Raw genomic sequence first — 19,479 nt, 5'->3', positions numbered from 1 at the left:
AAATTTATGTAGTAGAAAAATGTGAAAATACTCTCTTATATATATATATAGGAGAGGCTATTTCCTGCAAAAAAAATAAAAATAAAATAAAATAAAATAAAAAATAAAAAAATCAAATGTGTAAAAACCCCAAAGTGAGAGAGGGAGAGAGAGGCAGTCATTGGAGAGATTGATCAGGTAAGTCTTAGCCCTTCAAGTTTTTTCATTTTAATGCATGTAACTTTTTTTTTTTTTTTTCTCCTCTTGATCTGTCCAATGGACGGTGTTGATCAACCACACGGTCATTACATGCGTGCATAGATAAATCTTATGCAGAGATGATTTGGAAATACAAATATGGACCATAGTATTTTGAGGAATGGCTTAAATTGCTTGCATTCGGCTGCATTGGGATGGATCTAAATGGATCATTTGATTTTAAGGGCTAACATATATTATAGCCCTAATTTTCAGGTCGATTTGTTCAGTGGATGAGCCATATTTGTAACACACTGTACTTTTCAATACCAAAGTGTTACCATTGTATTTCAATTTAGTAAACTTGTGTGAAGGTATACCCAACCTGCGATGTTCACAAGCAATTGATAATTCTAAATCCGCCCATTTCAACAATTGATTCTTAAGATGGATAATCATGTTCTCTTAAAACTAAATCTTAAGTATCAATTTGGAGTAGTAGATCACCAGATTCACTATTCATCAGGGTTCAACTTTGGATTCACCGCGTCTCCAGTCAGATAACCCAGTTGAACACAGGGAGTCTCATGAACGAAGTGGATTTCTCAAAACATCGATGTGGGCCCCACACTCGTGTTGGTTTTGCACGAGAGCACGTTCACTCGCTGCACGTCCCTCTTTCTTTCATTTTTCTCCCGCCAGCAGAAGTTTTAACGGACAATGTTCGTGTCGTTGATCAATGGCCCACCTCCATCACCCATAAGAAAGATCTGAACCGTCTATCATGTTCAGATCAGAGATCCGACGAAATTTGGGCCTTTCCCGATCCATGAAACACGAGTGCATGTGCACGGTTTCTGTTTCAAACATGTCGCGTGTTGTGGTTTCCGAAAACGGAAACTTTCCGTTGCTGCCACCGATCCTAGCCCTTTCTGTAGGAAAATCCCAATCATCCATTCCTCTCCCCTCCATTTAGGGCTTCCTTTTCCTAGCAAAAGCCGCCGCGACTCAACAGACTCGGAATCCACCGAGATTTTGTGGGTTGTTGCACAAGCGGTGGTTCCCACAAGGTATTTATGATACATCTGAACCTTCCAAAAGCATCAGATCATAAGATCATCCACCCATTGATAATTTTCCATTGACGGTGGAGTTATCATCCCCATCTGGCCAGCAAACACACCATCCGATCATGGGCCATAAACCCTGATCAGAGACGATCATACGGAGGGCCAAGGTCCTAGAAGTCCATCCATACAATCCGATCACTTTTTTTTTTTTTTTTTGTAAAGTTAACTACAAGAGAAACGGATTTCGTCTTTCCCACACACACCTTCACCTTGGTGGTCTGTGGACGTGGCAAAGTATTTTGGGCCCACCGTGATGCATATGTTATATCCACACCGTACATCCATTTTGCAAGATCATTTTAGGGCATAATTCCAAAACCGAGGCAGATACAAACCTTAAATGGAACACACCACATAAAGAAATGGGGACAATGATACCAACCGTCAGAATCTTCTTAGGGATCAGCATGATGTTTATTTTTCGTCCAGCTTGTTCTTAATGTCACACAGACCTGGATAAAGGGAAAGCACACATATCAGCTTGATCGAAAACTACCGTAGCCCCTAAGAAGTTTTGGATGGTAAGCATTCAATCCCTACTGTGGCCACCATGATGTATGTGTTTCATCCATGCCGTCCATATATTTTTATAAATCATTTTATGAAACTAGAACAAAAATGAGGTATATCCCAATCTCAAGTAGAGCACATTACATGAAACGTGTGGTGAATGAATGTCGATAATTAAAAACTTTTTGGGGGCCATAAAAGTTTTGGATGAAGCTGATCTTTGTTATATCCCTTCATCTGGGTCTGTATCAGCTAATAAACAGATTGAATGTCAAATAAACAGTACAGTGAGCCTGAGGAGGATTTTAATGGTGGATATCCAATCACTATTGTTTTCCTGTGGTGTGGTCCACTGATATTTATATCCCTCTCATTTTTGGGATCCACCACTAAAATGATCTTCAAAAATGAATGAACAGCATGGATGAAACACATATGTCATGGTGGGGCCCACAGAGCACCGGTCACCGGTCTAGTGGCAGGGGAAGTAGCCAATCCGTTACCGTCCATCAGCGAGTCCCATGCTGTGTATACGCGATCCAGATGTTTCAGCTGTTCTGCAACTCAAGTTGGCGTCAATAAAATCAAGGGTGAGCATTCCCTCCCAACTTGTTCCTCCTTTTGTGGTCCACACAAGTTTCTATTGACCTAATTAATTAATTTTCCGGACCTCATGAGATGTAACCTGTCAAGATGCGTCAGTTGAACCGGTTGGATGTAATATATACACAATATGGGCTCCACACCAATACCAGGCGTACACTTTCACCTTCAATCCATATATATATTCCAAAAATTAAGCACATCCAAATCTCAGGTGGACCAGTGTTGAATGACCGTTAAAAACTTTTTGTGGGCTACAAAAGTTTTGGATCAAGCTGATCCTTATATTTTCCCTTCATCCGGATCTAGTTGACCATATCAACAGGTTGGATGGCAAATAACATTACAGTGGGCCATTGAAACTTTCTAATGGTGCGCGTTCAATCATCCATGTGGTGTACCTGAGATTTGGATCTGCTTAATTTTTGGAACCACGTTCTGTAATGGGCTGGAAAAACAGATGGACGACCTTCATATGCAGCACATTATTGAGGTAGGCCCCACGGTAAGTAACACCTAATTTGCTCCCCATGTGGATGATTTATGTATTATATTCACAACATTTACTCATTCTGCGAGATCATTTTAGGTTATGATCCCAAAATGAGGCAGATACAAAGCTCAAGTGGGCCACACCACACAAAGAAGTGGGGACAATGATGCCCACCAATGAAACCTTTGTAGGCCCCCACCATGATGTTTAACCCGTTGATAAGTTCATTCGCACAAAGTTGGATGTACATAAATAAAAATATCAGCTTGATACAAAACTTCTATGGTTACAAGAAGTTTTCAATCGTAGGTGTCCAATCCCAACTTTCTATGGTGTGGTCCACATGAGCTTTTTATTTGCTTCATTTGGTTAATGCCCTAAAGCGACTTTTCGAATTGGATGGATGGTGTGGATATAACACATACATCATGGTGTGGCGCCTATAGAACTTTGCCATACCAACACACCACAGAGGTTGCTGTACGAAGTAATCCGCTACCATAGCTGGTCACATATCTTTGCACACCATAAAAACATAGACTGGATTTGATTAGGGCAAGTAGGGCCATGGATATGTAATCCAAACCATTTGTCTATAATATCCTTCTGTGAATGGATCCATACCTCTAAAATTTCTGCCATTCAAGAGCCTTACCTTTTAATTGTATCCAGTTGGTAGGTACAGTTAAGAAGTCAAGGGAGAAATATAACAACGGTCCACCAACGTTCAACTGAAAATGACTTAATTTTCGTCATTACGATCTTATAATCTGAGGGATTGTGCGGTATCAATAAAGTCCTCGTCAACCCATAAAGGTCCGAATTCTGGTCGCTATGATGAGGCAGCCTTAGAATTTTGGGTCATTCAACCCCGGCATTCAACATCAATGGCTTAAATAGTGAATAGCGTGTAGCAGCCTAAGAATTTTGGGTCATTCAAACATGGGATTTAACATCTGACTTAAATAGTGAACAGTGTATGGCATAGCATTAAATCATCTGAAGCATGAGGCCTAAGCACCACGTTATTTTTGGAATTTTAATTAAAGTTGTGCTTGGCGATATCAAATGTCATGAAATTGTGTGCCAAATTAAACCTGCTAGTAATCAAATTTCATTATATCTGATGTAACCAAACACAATATAAAATAAAAAGGATAAAAATTATTATTATTTTTTAAAAAAAAAGTATAAAGATACAGAGAGAACAATAAAATTGATTTAATACTGCTAATTTTATTGATTCTTCTAAGATTATTGAAAAGATAAACTATTTTTTATTAAAACTTTATGACAAATAATTGAAAACATAAATTAACTTTTGTTTTTAATGGAAAGCAATTGGCCTATTAGATCAGTTGGTTAGAGCATGGTGCTAATAACGCCAAGGTCCAGGTTCGAGACCTATATGGGCTATTATTAATATAATATTTTTCCATGTGAATAAAAGGTTTAATTTCACCAAAAAAAAAAAAAAGAAAAAAGAAAAAAGAAAAAAAAAAAAAAAACCCAGCTTTCATGATCTAGATAGTGTTAAGTCTAACATCACATAAAACAGTGGTGATTGAACCCTCAACATTATGGTGGGCCATAGGAAGTTTTTAATGATGGGCATTCAATCACCACTATTTCCTATGGTGTGGTCCACCTGAGATTTGGATCAACCTAAAATTTTGTCCTATGCTTGAAAATAAGAGAATGACATGCATAAAATGCATACATCATTGTGGGGCACACACAACACTGGCGAGTATGGTGGTTGTTAATGGAGGGATCACTACCCAAAATCAAATGAGGTGGATTAGGTACTACCCCCCCTAGGGCCTAGGTAGAGAGGGAAGGTCCTGCTGGGTGCTCTTGAAGACCCACCGTGATCTATGTATTTTTTCCACTCTATCCGTCCATTTTGAAATATAATTTTAAGGCATGAGCCCAAAAATGAAGCCAATCAAAGGCTCAAGTGGACCATTGTAGGAAGCAATGGAAATTGTACCCAAGCAATAGGAATTGTAAGGCTGTGCTTAAAAACTTATTAGGAGTCACAAAAGTTTCCGGTCAAGTCAATATGTATGTTTTCCCTTCATCTAGGTCTATGTGACATTATGAATAGGTTGGATCACAATTGACCGTAGGAAGGTTTCAACAGTGGGTGTCATTCTCGCCACTAAAATACACATACTGTTAATGGTAAATAAACATAACGGTTGATCCTGTAGTGTGGTCCACTTGAGTGTTCGTTTTTTCCTCTTTTCTTACTTATTATCTAAAATGATCTTTCAAAATGGATGGACAACATTGATAAAACATATATAAAACATTGGCCCCACAAAGTCTCTGCCAGGTTTGTCCGACTCTAGCTAGGCCATGGTGGGAAAATACCCAATCGGCATCCAAAATTAAACAGGCAAACATGGATAAAATAATCTGTAAAATTCTTTAAATGACCTACAAAGGTAAATGGATTAACATGAATAAAACAAATGCATCACATTGGACCCAAATGGTACTTGATAGGACTATTGGTCTCTACCTAGGTCATGGTGGAGGTAGTAACTAAATCAAACTGGCAAACTCAAGTTGGTTGTCACGTGACAATGCCACATCAACTACAGCAGCCTGGATGGGGGCAGATTGGGTACTACCCCTTCCATACCTAACTAGAGATACATTTCAGAGCATTTACGGTGCCCACCATGATGTTAATTATGTTTTATCTATAATGTCTAATGTCTGTTCATTTTGAAATTTTATTTTAAGACATGAACCCCAAAAGGCAAAATAAAGACTCAAGTAGACCAAAAGTAATAAGGATTGAACTTTTATGGGTGAAAAGTTTGTAGGACCGACATTGATGTTTATTTGTCATCCAACCTATTCATAAGGTCACATTGACATAAAGGGCAAAACATAAATATCTGTTTATATAATCTCAAAATATCATTAATTTTATATGTTCTTTTTTTTTAAAAAAAAAAAAATTTTAAACAAAAGAGTTTTTTTGCAAACCTATCAACAAAATAGATAGGACCACCTATCATGAGAAGAGAAAAACAGGCAACAAAGAAATTATCCGTCCCTCAAACTACCCAATCCCACCCTGTCTAGAAATAAAAGGCCTCTGATGATAAAGTGGAGCTATGCTTGAGATTGAAAAAAATCTACGAGATTGACCATCACTACCCTCCGACCTAGGTAGTTAGCTATGGCATTTGCCTCCCTAGGGGTATGAGTGATAGAAACCCCCATAATTTCCATGAGCGTTTTTACCCTGGCCCCTAGTAGAACAAGGACCATGAGGTAGACTATTTCATGGAGAGGATCCTTACAACAGATTTGGAGTCGCTCACAACCTCTTCCTTGGAGAAATCCAACTCCGGGAAACGGAAGAGGCTCTCCCAAATCGCCTTTGATCTCGGCTCGAGAGTTGGAACCTAAGCCATAATTGGATGAGAAGGCGAACACGAAGTCACCTTCAATACTTCTACCAATGCCGCCACCCGCTAAAGAGCCAGGGTTCCTAAGAGAAGAGACATCAATGTTGATTTTAACCCAACCCTTTTTATGTCTTATCCATTTCACAACTTGGACACTCTTTAGATACATTGTCGCCTTATCAATACCGAAATCTGCGAGGGTAGTAGCCGAAGTATGCTTAACCGCTTTAGGAATGGGAAGGGATGGGCCAAGCAAGGTGATCCAGTGATAAACCCTTGCAATCACCTTGGTTGCGCAAATCAAGGAATTCTTGAAGTGAGCAGCATTTCTAGACCTCCAGATTTCCCAGAGAACATGAAAGTAGGGGTGAGGCCCCTCAAGAGATGCAGACGGTCAGATGGGGTAATTGATGCCCACCACTTGGTTGCTCTGCCGAAAGCTATCATGGGCTGAAAAATTAATATTAAATAGGGGCTGAAAATGATCCCACACCTTCCTCGCTATGTCACCCGAGGAGAAGACATGGTCGATTGTCTCCGCATGAGGCGAAAGCGGAGGGTAGCATTTGGAAGCCATGTGGATCCCTTTAGCTTGAGTTCTAGTGCCCACCAGAATCACTTTGTAAATGATCTTCTATACCAGAAGTGAGATTTTCGGTGGAAGCTTATGGTGCCCAACCTATTTGGACCACGTTTTCTTGTCCCCTGGTGGTCTGATAATCTGCCAAGCTGGCCTCACCTGAAATTCACCCAACAAAGAGTGAATCCAAGCTTGTTTATCCTCCTCAAAAGAGGTACAAGTCCCCTCATCCAAAATGTGGTCCAGCACACTTGTGGGAGGAGGAGACGAGCCCCAGCTGGATCACGGCAGCCACTGTACCCAATGAAATATCTGCTTGATCCAGAACTTCTATGCCTATTAAGAAGTTTTCAACAATAATCTTTTCAATCCTCGTTGCTTGAATAGTGTAGCCCACTCTGCGGGCTCATGCCTTCAAGTATCTCTCCCAATAAATGGACAATGGCCCCACAGATCCCCTCACAAGACCGTCCATCTCGTAACCGGGTTACTACCAATCCGCGTCCATCGCGCATCTTACGGTGTCAGACCAAAGAAAAATCTATCAAGAAGGCATACTTTCCGCAATGAATGAAATTCCGCGGATCTGCCACGTGTTGGAACAGAGGGCCTTGGTCTTGACGGGAAGAGACGTGCGTTGACAATCAGGCAAGGTGAGATGGATAATACGCTGGCAGTTAGAAATTATTGGCATATTGTAAGTAATTCAAACTAAACTATTCAAACTATTGTCATTTGCTTAGATGTATTAAGAACCAGAAATTAATTTTTTAAGGTTATATTATTATTAGATTTCTGAACATTTATTAAATGACTAATAATGAAAAATATCAAATGGTCATACTTAAAAGATACAACAGTCCACCATTCAAAGGTTAGAACTGTCCATAAAATCTTATTTTAAGATTTAAACTTAGAGATTGTAGGTTCCAAAATTTAGTATGTTTAATTATTAATATTATTGTTTTTATTTTTTGGGTTCAACCAGGAGTTGAAACGCCTAAGAGTCTACCACCGGAGTAAGAGTAAGGACCCAGTATGTTTAATTTGAATTAATATATTCCATGTGTACCATTTCAAGTGGTTGCATTAGGAAATATGAATCTATTAAATATTATATGCCTGCATTAGGAAATATGAACCTATTAACTATTATTTTATTACTAATTTTGAAAAATATTTATACATTATAATATTAATATTTTAACAGGTTTTTAATCAATAAAGTTTGTAAATAGAAATCTACTCAATGTCAAAATAAATAATTGTGCATCTAAATTGAAGCCTTTTTGATCGTTCATTTGCACATATGGAATCACACATGCCTAATTGAATGTGATTAGATTAATAATTTTTACTTGTGGATAAAGCTCGATGTCATTCACTAGGGAGGATAATAGACTTAAGGGTCTCACGTTGGATTTATCTTATCAAAACGTTTAAATTAAGTTTTTTCATTTTTTCATTTTTTATTTTTATTTTTATTTATTTTTAAAGGAAGTGTGATAATTCAATACACCTTGTTATCACCGTAGTGTAAGAGATACTGGATCTTGTTTCAAAATTCAGACCTAGAGAAATTTTTTTCCTTTCAAAATCTTATTTGGCCAAATCTCGAGATCCCATAATGTCTGGGGTTCTAATCCATTTTATTTTTCTTGACAATCAACATTTCTAGAAGACATCCTTCGTCTTTAAGCTTTTCGCTGCTGTGAAGAAAACTAATTACACATTTGAAGTAATTTTATTTCTAAAATTTTTTAAATTAGCGTATTTATAATACTTCTGCTTTCAATAATACCATGATGGTTTGAGAAAAGAAACAAGGGTTTGCACATTTTCAACTCTGCTGATGTCTGCAATCTACAGTGTGAATTGCCTGACAAGTGGTTCTAATTTGGCACACGATTGTCATGTTTCCACATGTGTTAACTCTCAGGAGCCAATTGTGTAAATATCCCACCAAACAAGGAATACCATTTAATAAAAAATTGATACATTGGACAAAACTCACCGATGGCTTTTCTTCTCCGCTTTTCACATCCATTACTCTTTGCCATCTTTCTCTTCCGATTTTGCACCCCAATCGACACCATAACTCCAACTCACACCATCAATGATGGTGAAACCCTAGTTTCGTCTGGCGAGAAGTTTGTATTAGGGTTCTTCAGCCCCGGCAATTCAAGGAACCGTTACGTTGGGATATGGCACAACAACGTCCCCGACCAAACAGTTGTTTGGGTCGCCAACAGAGAAAATCCACTTACAAATTCATCCGGTGTACTTACAATCATCAACAGCAATCTAGTACTCTTGGATGCAAGGCGTCGCACTATGTGGTCGGCAATGAATGGCTCAGATGCCACAAATTATTCAAGTGCACGGCTACTGGATTCAGGTAATTTAGTGTTAAGTGATAATGAGGGGAGGGTATTGTGGGAGAGCTTTGATCATCCAACGGACACAGTGTTACCAGGTATGAAAATCGGTGTGGAGCGGAGAACCGGCCTAGATCGGTACCTAACATCATGGAAGTCCCCCAATGATCCAGCACGCGGGGAATTCTCATTTCGTCTTGATTCCCGAGGCATGCCCCAATTCATTCTATGGAATGGATCGGAACGGGTTTGGCGAAGCGGGCCGTGGAATGGTCAGCGGATCAGCGGCGTGCCACAGATGAATCAACACTTCTTATTCGATTGCCGTTACGTTGCCAACGAAAACGAGACTTACATCATGTTCAATCTCTACAATGCGTCAATCGTCTCAAGGATGGTGTTGGGATCAGGCAAACTCCAACGACTGACGTGGCTCGATAGCAACCGTCGATGGAATCCGTTCTGGGGCGTCCCAGGTGAACGCTGTGATGGATACGGTCAATGTGGCACGTATGCTGGCTGCAACACGAATCACGCACCGTCGTGTGAGTGTTTGCATGGGTTCGAGCCCAGGTCACCTCAGGACTGGTATTTGAGAGATGGGTCGGATGGTTGTGTGAGGAGAAGACCATTGGAGTGTGAGAAGGGAGATGGCTTCTTTAAGTTGGCACATGCGAAGTTGCCTGATACTCTGCATGCTCGAGTTGACACACGTGCTAGCCTGAAGGAATGTGAAGATGAGTGTTTGAAGAACTGTTCTTGCACGGCGTATTGTAGTGCCGATATTAATGGAGGTGGGAGTGGGTGTGTGATGTGGGGTGGAGATTTAATTGATCTTCAGGTATATTCCGATGGAGGGCAGGATATCTACGTACGTGTGGCTGCTTCTGAGCTAGGTAAGTGATGTTGTTTGTTACGTTATTGCAGGATCTTTCTCTATTAATGTTACGCGTACCATACTTATTAAACTCGGTGAGTTGACTCAAAACTCGGTCGAGTTGAGACAACTACTCTAGAACTCGTTGATTTGACTAGAAAAGATTTTAGTACGACTAATATTTAGGAAACTCGCTCCATTGTGTTACTCGGTCCTGATTTGTCACGACTCATTGAGTCGTCACTCCCACTCATCCAAAATCACCCGACATGGTGTCACAAGCAAAATCACTCACATATTTCACCTACTCTACATGATTTTCTAAAGAATAACTATTTTAAATGTAGATTAATAATAATAATTATTATTTTAGTTATTAAGAACAGAGTCGAATCAATGAAAAACATGTCGAGCCTCCAAGTCTGCTGGAAAACGAGTCGCGTTGAGTTTTTAGGTTTCTGATATTTGAACAATAGTACCACAACCAATGAAATTTAGGATGGACGATTTAACAAAGCACTTTAACAGTCCAACTTAGCCAAACTAGTCTTAAAATCAATGGCAATGCATGGGTTGATTTAAGAAACAATTCAATGGTCCTACTTGGATACATCTTGTCGTGATTCAATGGCTTAAAAGTAGTTTGATTGGGACATAACCCAGTGATCAAGATTGGATGAGTGTAATGCAAAGTTAACGGTTGAAATTGGGATAGTTTAACGCTTGGATCAATGCTCATCTTTGGGTAGGTTCACAGCATGAGCCTGTGGTCACAACTGAGCTGATTTAATGTACAAGCTAACGGTCACAGTCGGGGTAGTTTAGCACTTAGATTTATGGTCATAGCGGGAAAATTTCTACATAATTCAATAGTTAAAACTAAACGTACGTAACCTACATATCAATTGTCCCACATTTAACAAATTTAATATGTAAAGAATGGTCAGGACTAGGTTGTTTCAATACACGAATAAATGGTTGACATTATACAGATTGATGGATGCATGGGTGGTCGCATATGAACATGTGTGTGTGTGTGTGTGTATAGTTTTATTTTTTTAAAATATTTTTTTACACATGCACACACATCCCAACACACTCACGCCATAGTGGGATTTCACCACCTATGGATACTCGAACCCTTGACCGGGTGTTGAAACTCCTAAGAGTCTACCACCCAAGCAAGAGTAAGGATCCTGTGTATGCTTAGATGAATATGACTGTAGATATATCCTTGTACATGAATATGTACAAGAATTCATGGTCATAACAGCTAGGCCAATAACTCAATTTCTACAGTTCGTAGACCTTTCAAAATCTTTAAAAACCAAAGAATATGAGGATCCCCTATTTTAGAATGACTCATGATCTGTGACTTAAATTTTGAGTAAGGGACCTCGATGATGGAGAAAGAAGGTGTTAGGCACTCTCTCCACCTTCATATGATTGTGGTATCTACTTTATGTGATTGAATAGATCTCAAGGGATTGATTAGTCTGACATTTATATATTTGGAAAGAAATGATAAATTGACCTTTTTACTAACCAGTTAGCCCCAAGCTAGCATCCTGCAAATGTGGGTATTTATTAGAGATGGGCATCAAGTCGAGTCGGACCGGATTGAGTCCAACTCGACTCGATTCGATTTTTCCCAGAACCTGACCCGAACTCGATCCAATCCGAGACCGAGTCCAGTAGGGCTAACTTGATTCGATCCGAATCCTTATTGGCCTGACCTGAACCTAGTCCGACTCGGTCAAGGAAACCGAGTTGGATCGAGTTGAGTCTATCCAGTTGATTCGGACTGGGCTAAGTCGAGCCGAGCTGGAGACTCTTACGCTAGGAAGGAAACAGGAGGGAAATCGAGAAAGAGAGGGAGAGAAAGGAGGAGAGAAAGAAGGAGATGAGGGAAATCGGGAGAGAAAGGAGGAGAGAATGAAGAACCTCGTGCAGCGCTGCTTGGGTAGGGACGGTTTAGGGTTTGTCATTCGGGTAAAAGAGGGGTAAAATTAAAAATTCTTTTAAAAAATTTATTTATACTACTCGACCAGATCGGATCGGATGGGATCTAATTGGCTACTGACCCAAACTCGACTCAATGTGCGGCCGGATATGAGTGGGTCTACTCAATCCGACCCGATCCTAGCTTTCGGTTCGGGTCAGATCGGATCCGACCAGTTCGAACGAGTTGGATTCATCGGTTCGGGTCGAATCCTGCCCAACTCTAATATTTATGTTAGGTTTGGGAGTGAGTGATTGTCAAGGCAATCTTCCTCTACCCATTTATCTAAGAGAGAGAGAAAAGGAAAGGAAAATAATGAGTGACTAACTTAGGATTAGGCATGAGAGATGGTCAAGGCAATCTGCCATCACCCATTTATCGAAGAGAGAAAAGGGAAAAATATGATGAGTGACTAACTTATGATTGAAAGTGAGAGATCATCAAGGTGATTTGCCAACACCCATCTATCCAAGAGAGGCGAAAGAAAACATGATCTAGCCTATTCGAGTTTTTGATGTGGTAGGATTTCAAAAACAAATTACAAGCCCCAAAGCATATGCTTGAACAAACCTGAGAAGTAGGGGATTGGAAGGGATGAAATGATGCATATGCAAGATGCAAAATAATGAAACACATTAGTGTCTAATTTAGGAATGAGAGAGAGATCGTCAAGACGATCCGTCAACACTTGTTTACCTAGAAGAGATGAGAAAGAAGGACAAAACATGATCTATAGTCGATTCGAGTTTCTAATGTGGGAAGATCTAGAGCAACTAACAAACTACAGAGCAAACACTCAAACATGCTAGACAAGTTGGGGTGTTGAAAGATAATAGGTATTGCAACTGATTATAAGTGAAAGAAGGGAGTAAATGTGTCATGTGAAATTACCAATAAATAGATATGTGAAAGAAGGAATAAGAGACCTAACACTCTTCGTGGAAGAGATGGTTGGATATCTTCAATCCTAATCTTACTCGACAATATCTAGATCATTGAAATAACTTGTACTTGTTGGATGATAACTTTGAATGGGTTGGATTGACTTAGATATGAACTACAGTTTGGATGGTTTTGATGGTTTAGATAATTTGGATGGCTATGATTAGATGTAGTTTGGATGGATTGAATGGACAAGATGGGCAAGGTTGGTTGGGTAGGAGTGGCTAGGTTGGTAGGGAAGGATGGATTTGGCATGCATTAGATGGGCTAAGCATGGTAGGGAAGGATCAGAGCCTTCTCCCTCCTCCCTCAGTGTATGGGTGGAGTGGGTGGTTGCTCTCCCCCCTTAAAGTTATGGTGTATTGGTAATGAAATAGGTGAGGGTATTAATAGGTATAGCTCATGGAATTTTGGTTATTTTAATGAACTTGAAGGGTAAATGGTGACTTGGAGAGCTGCAGGTTAATTACCAAGATTGTAAGGCTGGTAGTGGGTCTGGTTGGTAGGTGGCATGATGGAGTGTATGGCTACTGTGAAGGCCCGCTATATACCAGATTTAAGCAGGTCTCATGCTCCTCCAAATCCTGAATCAGTTTCTGACCCTCCGTTCATGTTGGGCTTCATGCTTCGGGTGGTTCTCATGAGGGTATTTGTTCATGTTGTTAGTCGGGCGATTGTGCTTGTATGGTGATCAACATGTTGCTTGTGGCCGGAAAAAAAATATTATGCCACAAAATGGGTATCTGCAGTGTCAATTCCCTCAGGTACGTTGACCTCTCCTGGCAATGTTCTCTAGGGATGCATGATAGATATGGAGGTGAATGGATATTGGGCTAGCTGGTGCGAATTTCAAAGGGTGGCATATGTTGTACTGCCATACTGGTTGTGTGCCTACTGGGCTTCTCTTATCGCACTTATGCCTGCTAAGTCAGGTGCAGGTTGAGGGGCTTGGTTCACGGTCATGCTTTCATTATTTTGTGAAGTCTTGAGTTATTGGCTGATTCTTGTCCTTTTAGCAAGCAAGGCTCCTTGACTTTTAATATGTAAATTTTATTTAGTTCGTGTTGTAAGTCAATTTATATGATAGGTGAGGCTTGAATTTTATTTGTGATTAAAAAAAAAAAAGTATTTTTGAATACAAGGTTTTTTTAATTATTATAAATTTAATTTAATTTTTTAAGTATCAAGGGCACTTTGGTCTTTCCAGAATCCAGGCACAACATTTGATGTGAGGACAAAATTCTCTCCTCTATGTAAGCGGACCTTGATTTGTGAAGTCGTCCACATGGTAGGCAGCACATTGTGTGTCGCCTGACATGTGTATGGTCCCTAAAAACCCTAATTAGACCCCCAAAAGCAATTGAATTTTGAGGAGTTGTTTGAAGGCCAACAAACCTTGAATAGTTGACGAAGATGTAGAGCTTGTCAATAACTTTTCAGCAGTTTATTGTACTCATGGAATGAATTACTGATTGCACAGTTATGGCTGCAGGAAGCTATAGTAAGCTTTGAGGCTATTTTTGCCCTCCGGCATGAATTTATGCAATCCTAGCAATCCATTGAGTCATCCACTATCCATCCTGCATCTACAGGCTATCCCAACGCCTGGTCATTTTCTTTGCTAATGTACATGATTTCCTTTTAACAGATTCCAAACGCTTACTTGACAAGAAGAAGCGGATGATACTGATAATAACAGTTATTTTGGGGGCGATTATCTTTGCCTTTTGTGGTTGTTGCTTGTGGCAGAGGAAAAGAAAAAGAAAAGGTAGAAATTACCACATTTGATTGAGTGTTAGCAAATTCTAATTGCTTTGAGTCTGATATATATATTTTTTAAAATTTACTATGTGAAATTTAGGTTGCAGGAGAAATGAAATAAACCATGAAATCCTTTACGGTGGAATTGAGCTTGAAGAAAGTACAAATGGATCAGAATTGCCATTATTTGATCTACGTGTTATAGTGGCAGCTACTAGTAACTTCTCTAGTGAAAATAAGCTCGGTGCGGGTGGATTTGGTCCTGTATATAAGGTAATGTGTCGTTTTGCAATTATAAAAGAGAAATGATCACAAACAGACTTCCTGCCAATATGTGACTTCTGTAGAACATCTGAGATATGCAGAATGTGTGGCCCCACAATGAAGATCACCATTCTTAAAAGTTGGTAAGATCACTTTACAATAAATCAGACAATCAGCGCTCAATTGATTTTGATGGTGTCGCCTACACAAAGAGTGGAATGGCCTTTCCTCCAATTTTTTATTTTTATGTTATTTTATTTTATTTTAAGGAAATAAAGTTTACTGGTGGAGAGGCAACTTACATTTGGGAGGGATCCCACAAAAAGATCCGGAGCCCACCGATCATTCGAGCCCATATACAAGCAAACAAACCTAACCCAAGCACAGCAAACAAGGACAACATTAATCGACAAAACATCATCCTTTTCCCTTCGCTTGGATCTTCCTTTTTCTAATCAAATCAACCCCCACATTGTCCAGAGCTAGGGAACCCCTAACAAGCATGGGAAGCTTCCATCGACTTCTATGCAGTCCATTGGGATGGCCACCACTAGCTAGCTTAGTTAGACCATCCACCACTGAGTTACCTTCACGAAAAGTAAGAGAAATTTTGAGATTGATGAAAAACTGCTTGGCTAAGATAGAGACCAACCTATACCAAATGTTCCAGGGGCAAGCAGTTGCTTAGTTTCCTAAGTTTAAGCAAGCGTTCTCCATATAGCGTGTTTTCTATGAAAGGAGATGAAAGGAGAAATACATGGAGAGAGAGAGAGAGAGAGAGAGAGAGAGAGAGAGAGAGAGAGAGAGAGAGAGAGAGAGAGAGAGAGAGAGAGAGAGAGGTTTCTTTGCCTGTGAAGGAAGTTCCAAGTTGTTGCCCCAATGTATGCATATTACTGAACCACATAAATCATTATCTCTTGTCTCTTATTTTTTCTCTATAGCTTTTAAGCTTTCCTTTCTCTTTTCAGCTATGGTTTTGATTTTCTTATAGCCATTGCGTGCAGGCTTTTTCCCTGTAATACAACACAAGTGACACATTAATGGGAAAGATGGAGTTATATCTGAAAGTTCACATATAATGCTATTACGTGATCATTTTGAAGAATGGGTGGATTTGTGTTTCTTGATTTTAATCAAAACCCTAACGTGCTGGATGGTAACTTTCAGGGTAAGCTGATGAACGGTCAGGAAATCGCAGTGAAAAGGCTTTCTAAGAAATCTGGGCAAGGGAGTGAAGAATTCAAAAATGAGGTTTTGTTGATTGCGAAACTTCAACATAGGAATCTAGTCAGGATTATGGGCTTCTGCACTCAAGGAGATGAAAAGATGCTGATTTACGAGTACATGAGAAACAAAAGCTTGGACTGGTTTATTTTTGGTTCGACTCTCTTAATACCTTACTACTCATCTTTACTTGTATATTAGTCGGATCCCATGCAAAGATGATAAGGGACCCACATGATTTGCATGGGTCACTAACTAAATGCACAAAACCGATAGCCGAACTTCAAAATCTGCGTATCACTACTGGCCCTCTTTCTGTGAGTCTTTGTGCTTATGTATTTAGTTGTGGCACAATCTTTAGCTTAAGCTATAAACAAAAATACCATCTCTATGCCAAATTGGTGCACGTACGTATTGATCCATATCACAATCAAATCACTCGGCCATCTATTAAATAGGTCATCACCCACAAAACACACAAAGTGAATCTCCTGAGCATTACACTCGAAAACCATTCTTACATTAGATCAACCCTAGGCTATGTCCTAAACAAGAGATGGCCCATTTTATGAACAGCTTTGATTCATTGGAATCTGTATCAATCATGTGCAAACATGGTTTACAAACCTACGCTTGGCATATAGGTTATGTGGGAGAAAAATGTTAGGTGAAAAAGTGTCACAATCATTTCAAGACTCTTCCCTGATTGCATTTTCTCAGTTCTGGTGGAACACAATTACGCAAGTTCACATGCACATGACATTAATTTCCTATAATTAGATTAAAATCTGTTGCAGATGAAATGAGGAGAGTGTTATTGGATTGGACACAGCGGTTTAAGATTATCATGGGGATCGCTCGTGGGGTTCTCTATCTTCATCAAGATTCTAGACTTCGAATTATTCATAGGGATCTGAAGGCCAGCAATGTTCTTCTAGATGATGAGATGAACCCTAGAATCTCAGATTTTGGTATGGCAAGGATATTTGGTGGAAATCAGACTCAAGCTAACACTAATAGAGTTGTTGGGACTTTGTAAGTACTTCAAAACATGTGATGAATGCGGAAAAGTTAAGGTATTCAACCATGTGCGACCAGGATATCTTGAGTCCGCTGGATTTTCATTTTGTGAAAGTTGGACCCATGGTTTAGCAGTCCAATAATTGTGGATATGATGGGTTCAGCATGGATAATGGTCTATGGAACAATAGCACCCGTTCTAGTCATCAAATCTCTGGCGTCTTTCTGTTCTATGCGGATCATTGCTGCATTTTACCCATTTACTTTTGGGTTACCGGTTGGAAGGTTAGAATTTTCCAGTCAAGAGCCATTCACAGTGGGGCCCATCATATCTTTGCCTTACAATACCGAGAACCCAAGTAGACTCTAAATGTACTCTGATCACACATTGTTTAAATTAAAAATTCTCTCATTACAATGAAACCTTATGTGGGAAAATGGAATGCAGTGGTTATATGTCTCCAGAGTATGCTATGGATGGGCTTTTCTCAGTGAAATCAGATGTCTTTAGCTTTGGGGTCTTACTTCTAGAGATCATTAATGGCAAGAGGAACAACAGCTGTTTCAGCGATGATCCTTCGCAGAATCTGATAAGATATGTAAGTACAAGTTTTTTCCTTCTTGTTCAATATACATCAAAGCAAGATGAACTAGTTTATAGTTTAGCAGAGAATAATGAGAGTTTAGTTCGACAAGTTCGGCGAATCCTACTGAAGCAAAGTTAAGTCAAAACTCATGTTTCTTTCTTTGTTTAACAATTTTGATTTTTTGAACCATAAATATCTACATGCATGCAGATGGAACTTTATAATAGCCTACATAATGTGTTCCCTTCTAATTGTGGATCCCATAGTAGATGGGCCATAGACCAAAAATCACAATGACCATATGATCCTAAACTATTCCTAGCCCTCAATATGATGGATAATATGAAAAATGTTTGACAGTATATACTCATCCAACAAAATTCCTTAAGTTAGGGGGTTTTTTACTTGACATAATTGTGGTGATTTATAACTAATCCATTGTGAGGACCACAAAATGCGATGATTTGGATTGAGACATATACCATGTGTACATTGTGTATAAACTGTCATACTTGAACAGAGTATTGAAATTCTCCAACTACTGTCTTCTTGAATTTTCTGTCTTGAACACTTGACTTTTGTTACAATTAGGCATGGGGGCTGTGGAATGAAGGCAGAGGTTTGGAGCTGGTTGATTCGTCAATGGTCAGTTCTTGTCCCACCAATGAAGTTCGAAGATGCATTCAAGTGGGGCTGTTGTGTGTGCAAGAAAATGCAAAGGATAGACCAACAATGGCATCTGTTGTTTTCATGCTCGGCATCGATACAGCCATGCCTACCCCTAAGCAACCTGCATTCTGTGTGCGGAGAAGATTAAATAACGAGGGCTCACCTACCAGCGGAACTGGCTCATATTCCATTAATGAAGTGAGCATTACAGATTTACAAGCTCGGTAGGGGTTAGAAATATCCTTTTTTGTACTGATCAATTGAATAGAACTGTTCTCTAGGTTTTGGTTAGGAATGAGATGTTCGAGAGCTGCAATTTTTGAGTGACTGAGATTAATAAGAGGCCCACATCGTGGACAAGCAACTCTACAACATGATATATACATTGCTCCCTTTTGATTGCAGTCGAAGGTCTCATGTTGAAAACTGTCCCTTGATCTCTTCCAGATTACATTTTCGAGAACATTGAGTCTCCTCTACTTAGGTGATATCTCACCAAAGAATCCAAAGATCTATCTTATTTTCTGGTGCTGTTTGTATGTGGAAGGCTGTGTTTGGTTGCACCAAATATCGTGAAATTTCATGATATTTGACATGATATTTGGCATCAAATATCATGGAATTTCACAATATTTGGCGCCACCAAACACATCCTAAATCATATAATATTTGTAGTTGTAATAACTCCTGTAAAATAAAAGAATACATGTTAGTATGATGTTAGAAATGAAAGCTAGTGTGGCGGATCACATGGAGCCCATCATGATATTATAGATGTTTGGACGTCATAAAAAAGATGGCTAAACTAAAACTTAATTAGGTCACAAC

General features: G+C 39.4%; 1 protein-coding gene across 2 annotated transcripts in view; it reads left to right on the top strand.

Annotated features, from left to right (window-relative positions):
- Positions 1–19,155, top strand: part of LOC131221728 (G-type lectin S-receptor-like serine/threonine-protein kinase At1g11410) — a 49,847-nt gene extending 30,692 nt beyond the window's left edge. Inside the window, exons 1-7 of one of the 2 annotated variants that reach the window (XM_058217030.1) lie at positions 8,699–10,201; positions 14,775–14,894; positions 14,988–15,160; positions 16,319–16,529; positions 17,173–17,410; positions 17,844–17,994; positions 18,574–19,155. In XM_058217030.1, coding sequence (XP_058073013.1) covers positions 8,944–10,201; positions 14,775–14,894; positions 14,988–15,160; positions 16,319–16,529; positions 17,173–17,410; positions 17,844–17,994; positions 18,574–18,879 — 2,457 coding nt within the window. In that variant the 5' untranslated portion in view covers positions 8,699–8,943 and the 3' untranslated portion in view covers positions 18,880–19,155. Of the gene's footprint in view, positions 1–8,698; positions 10,202–14,774; positions 14,895–14,987; positions 15,161–16,318; positions 16,530–17,172; positions 17,411–17,843; positions 17,995–18,573 lie in introns of those variants that run through there. The other variant, XM_058217029.1, reaches the window with a different exon arrangement.
- Positions 19,156–19,479: the final 324 nt, after the last annotated feature.

This window comes from Magnolia sinica, chromosome 12, assembly GCF_029962835.1.
Source record: "Magnolia sinica isolate HGM2019 chromosome 12, MsV1, whole genome shotgun sequence".
NCBI lineage: Eukaryota > Viridiplantae > Streptophyta > Magnoliopsida > Magnoliales > Magnoliaceae > Magnolia > Magnolia sinica.
The sequence above is the reverse complement of the archived record's forward strand: the minus strand, read 5'-3'. Positions and strand labels throughout refer to the sequence as shown.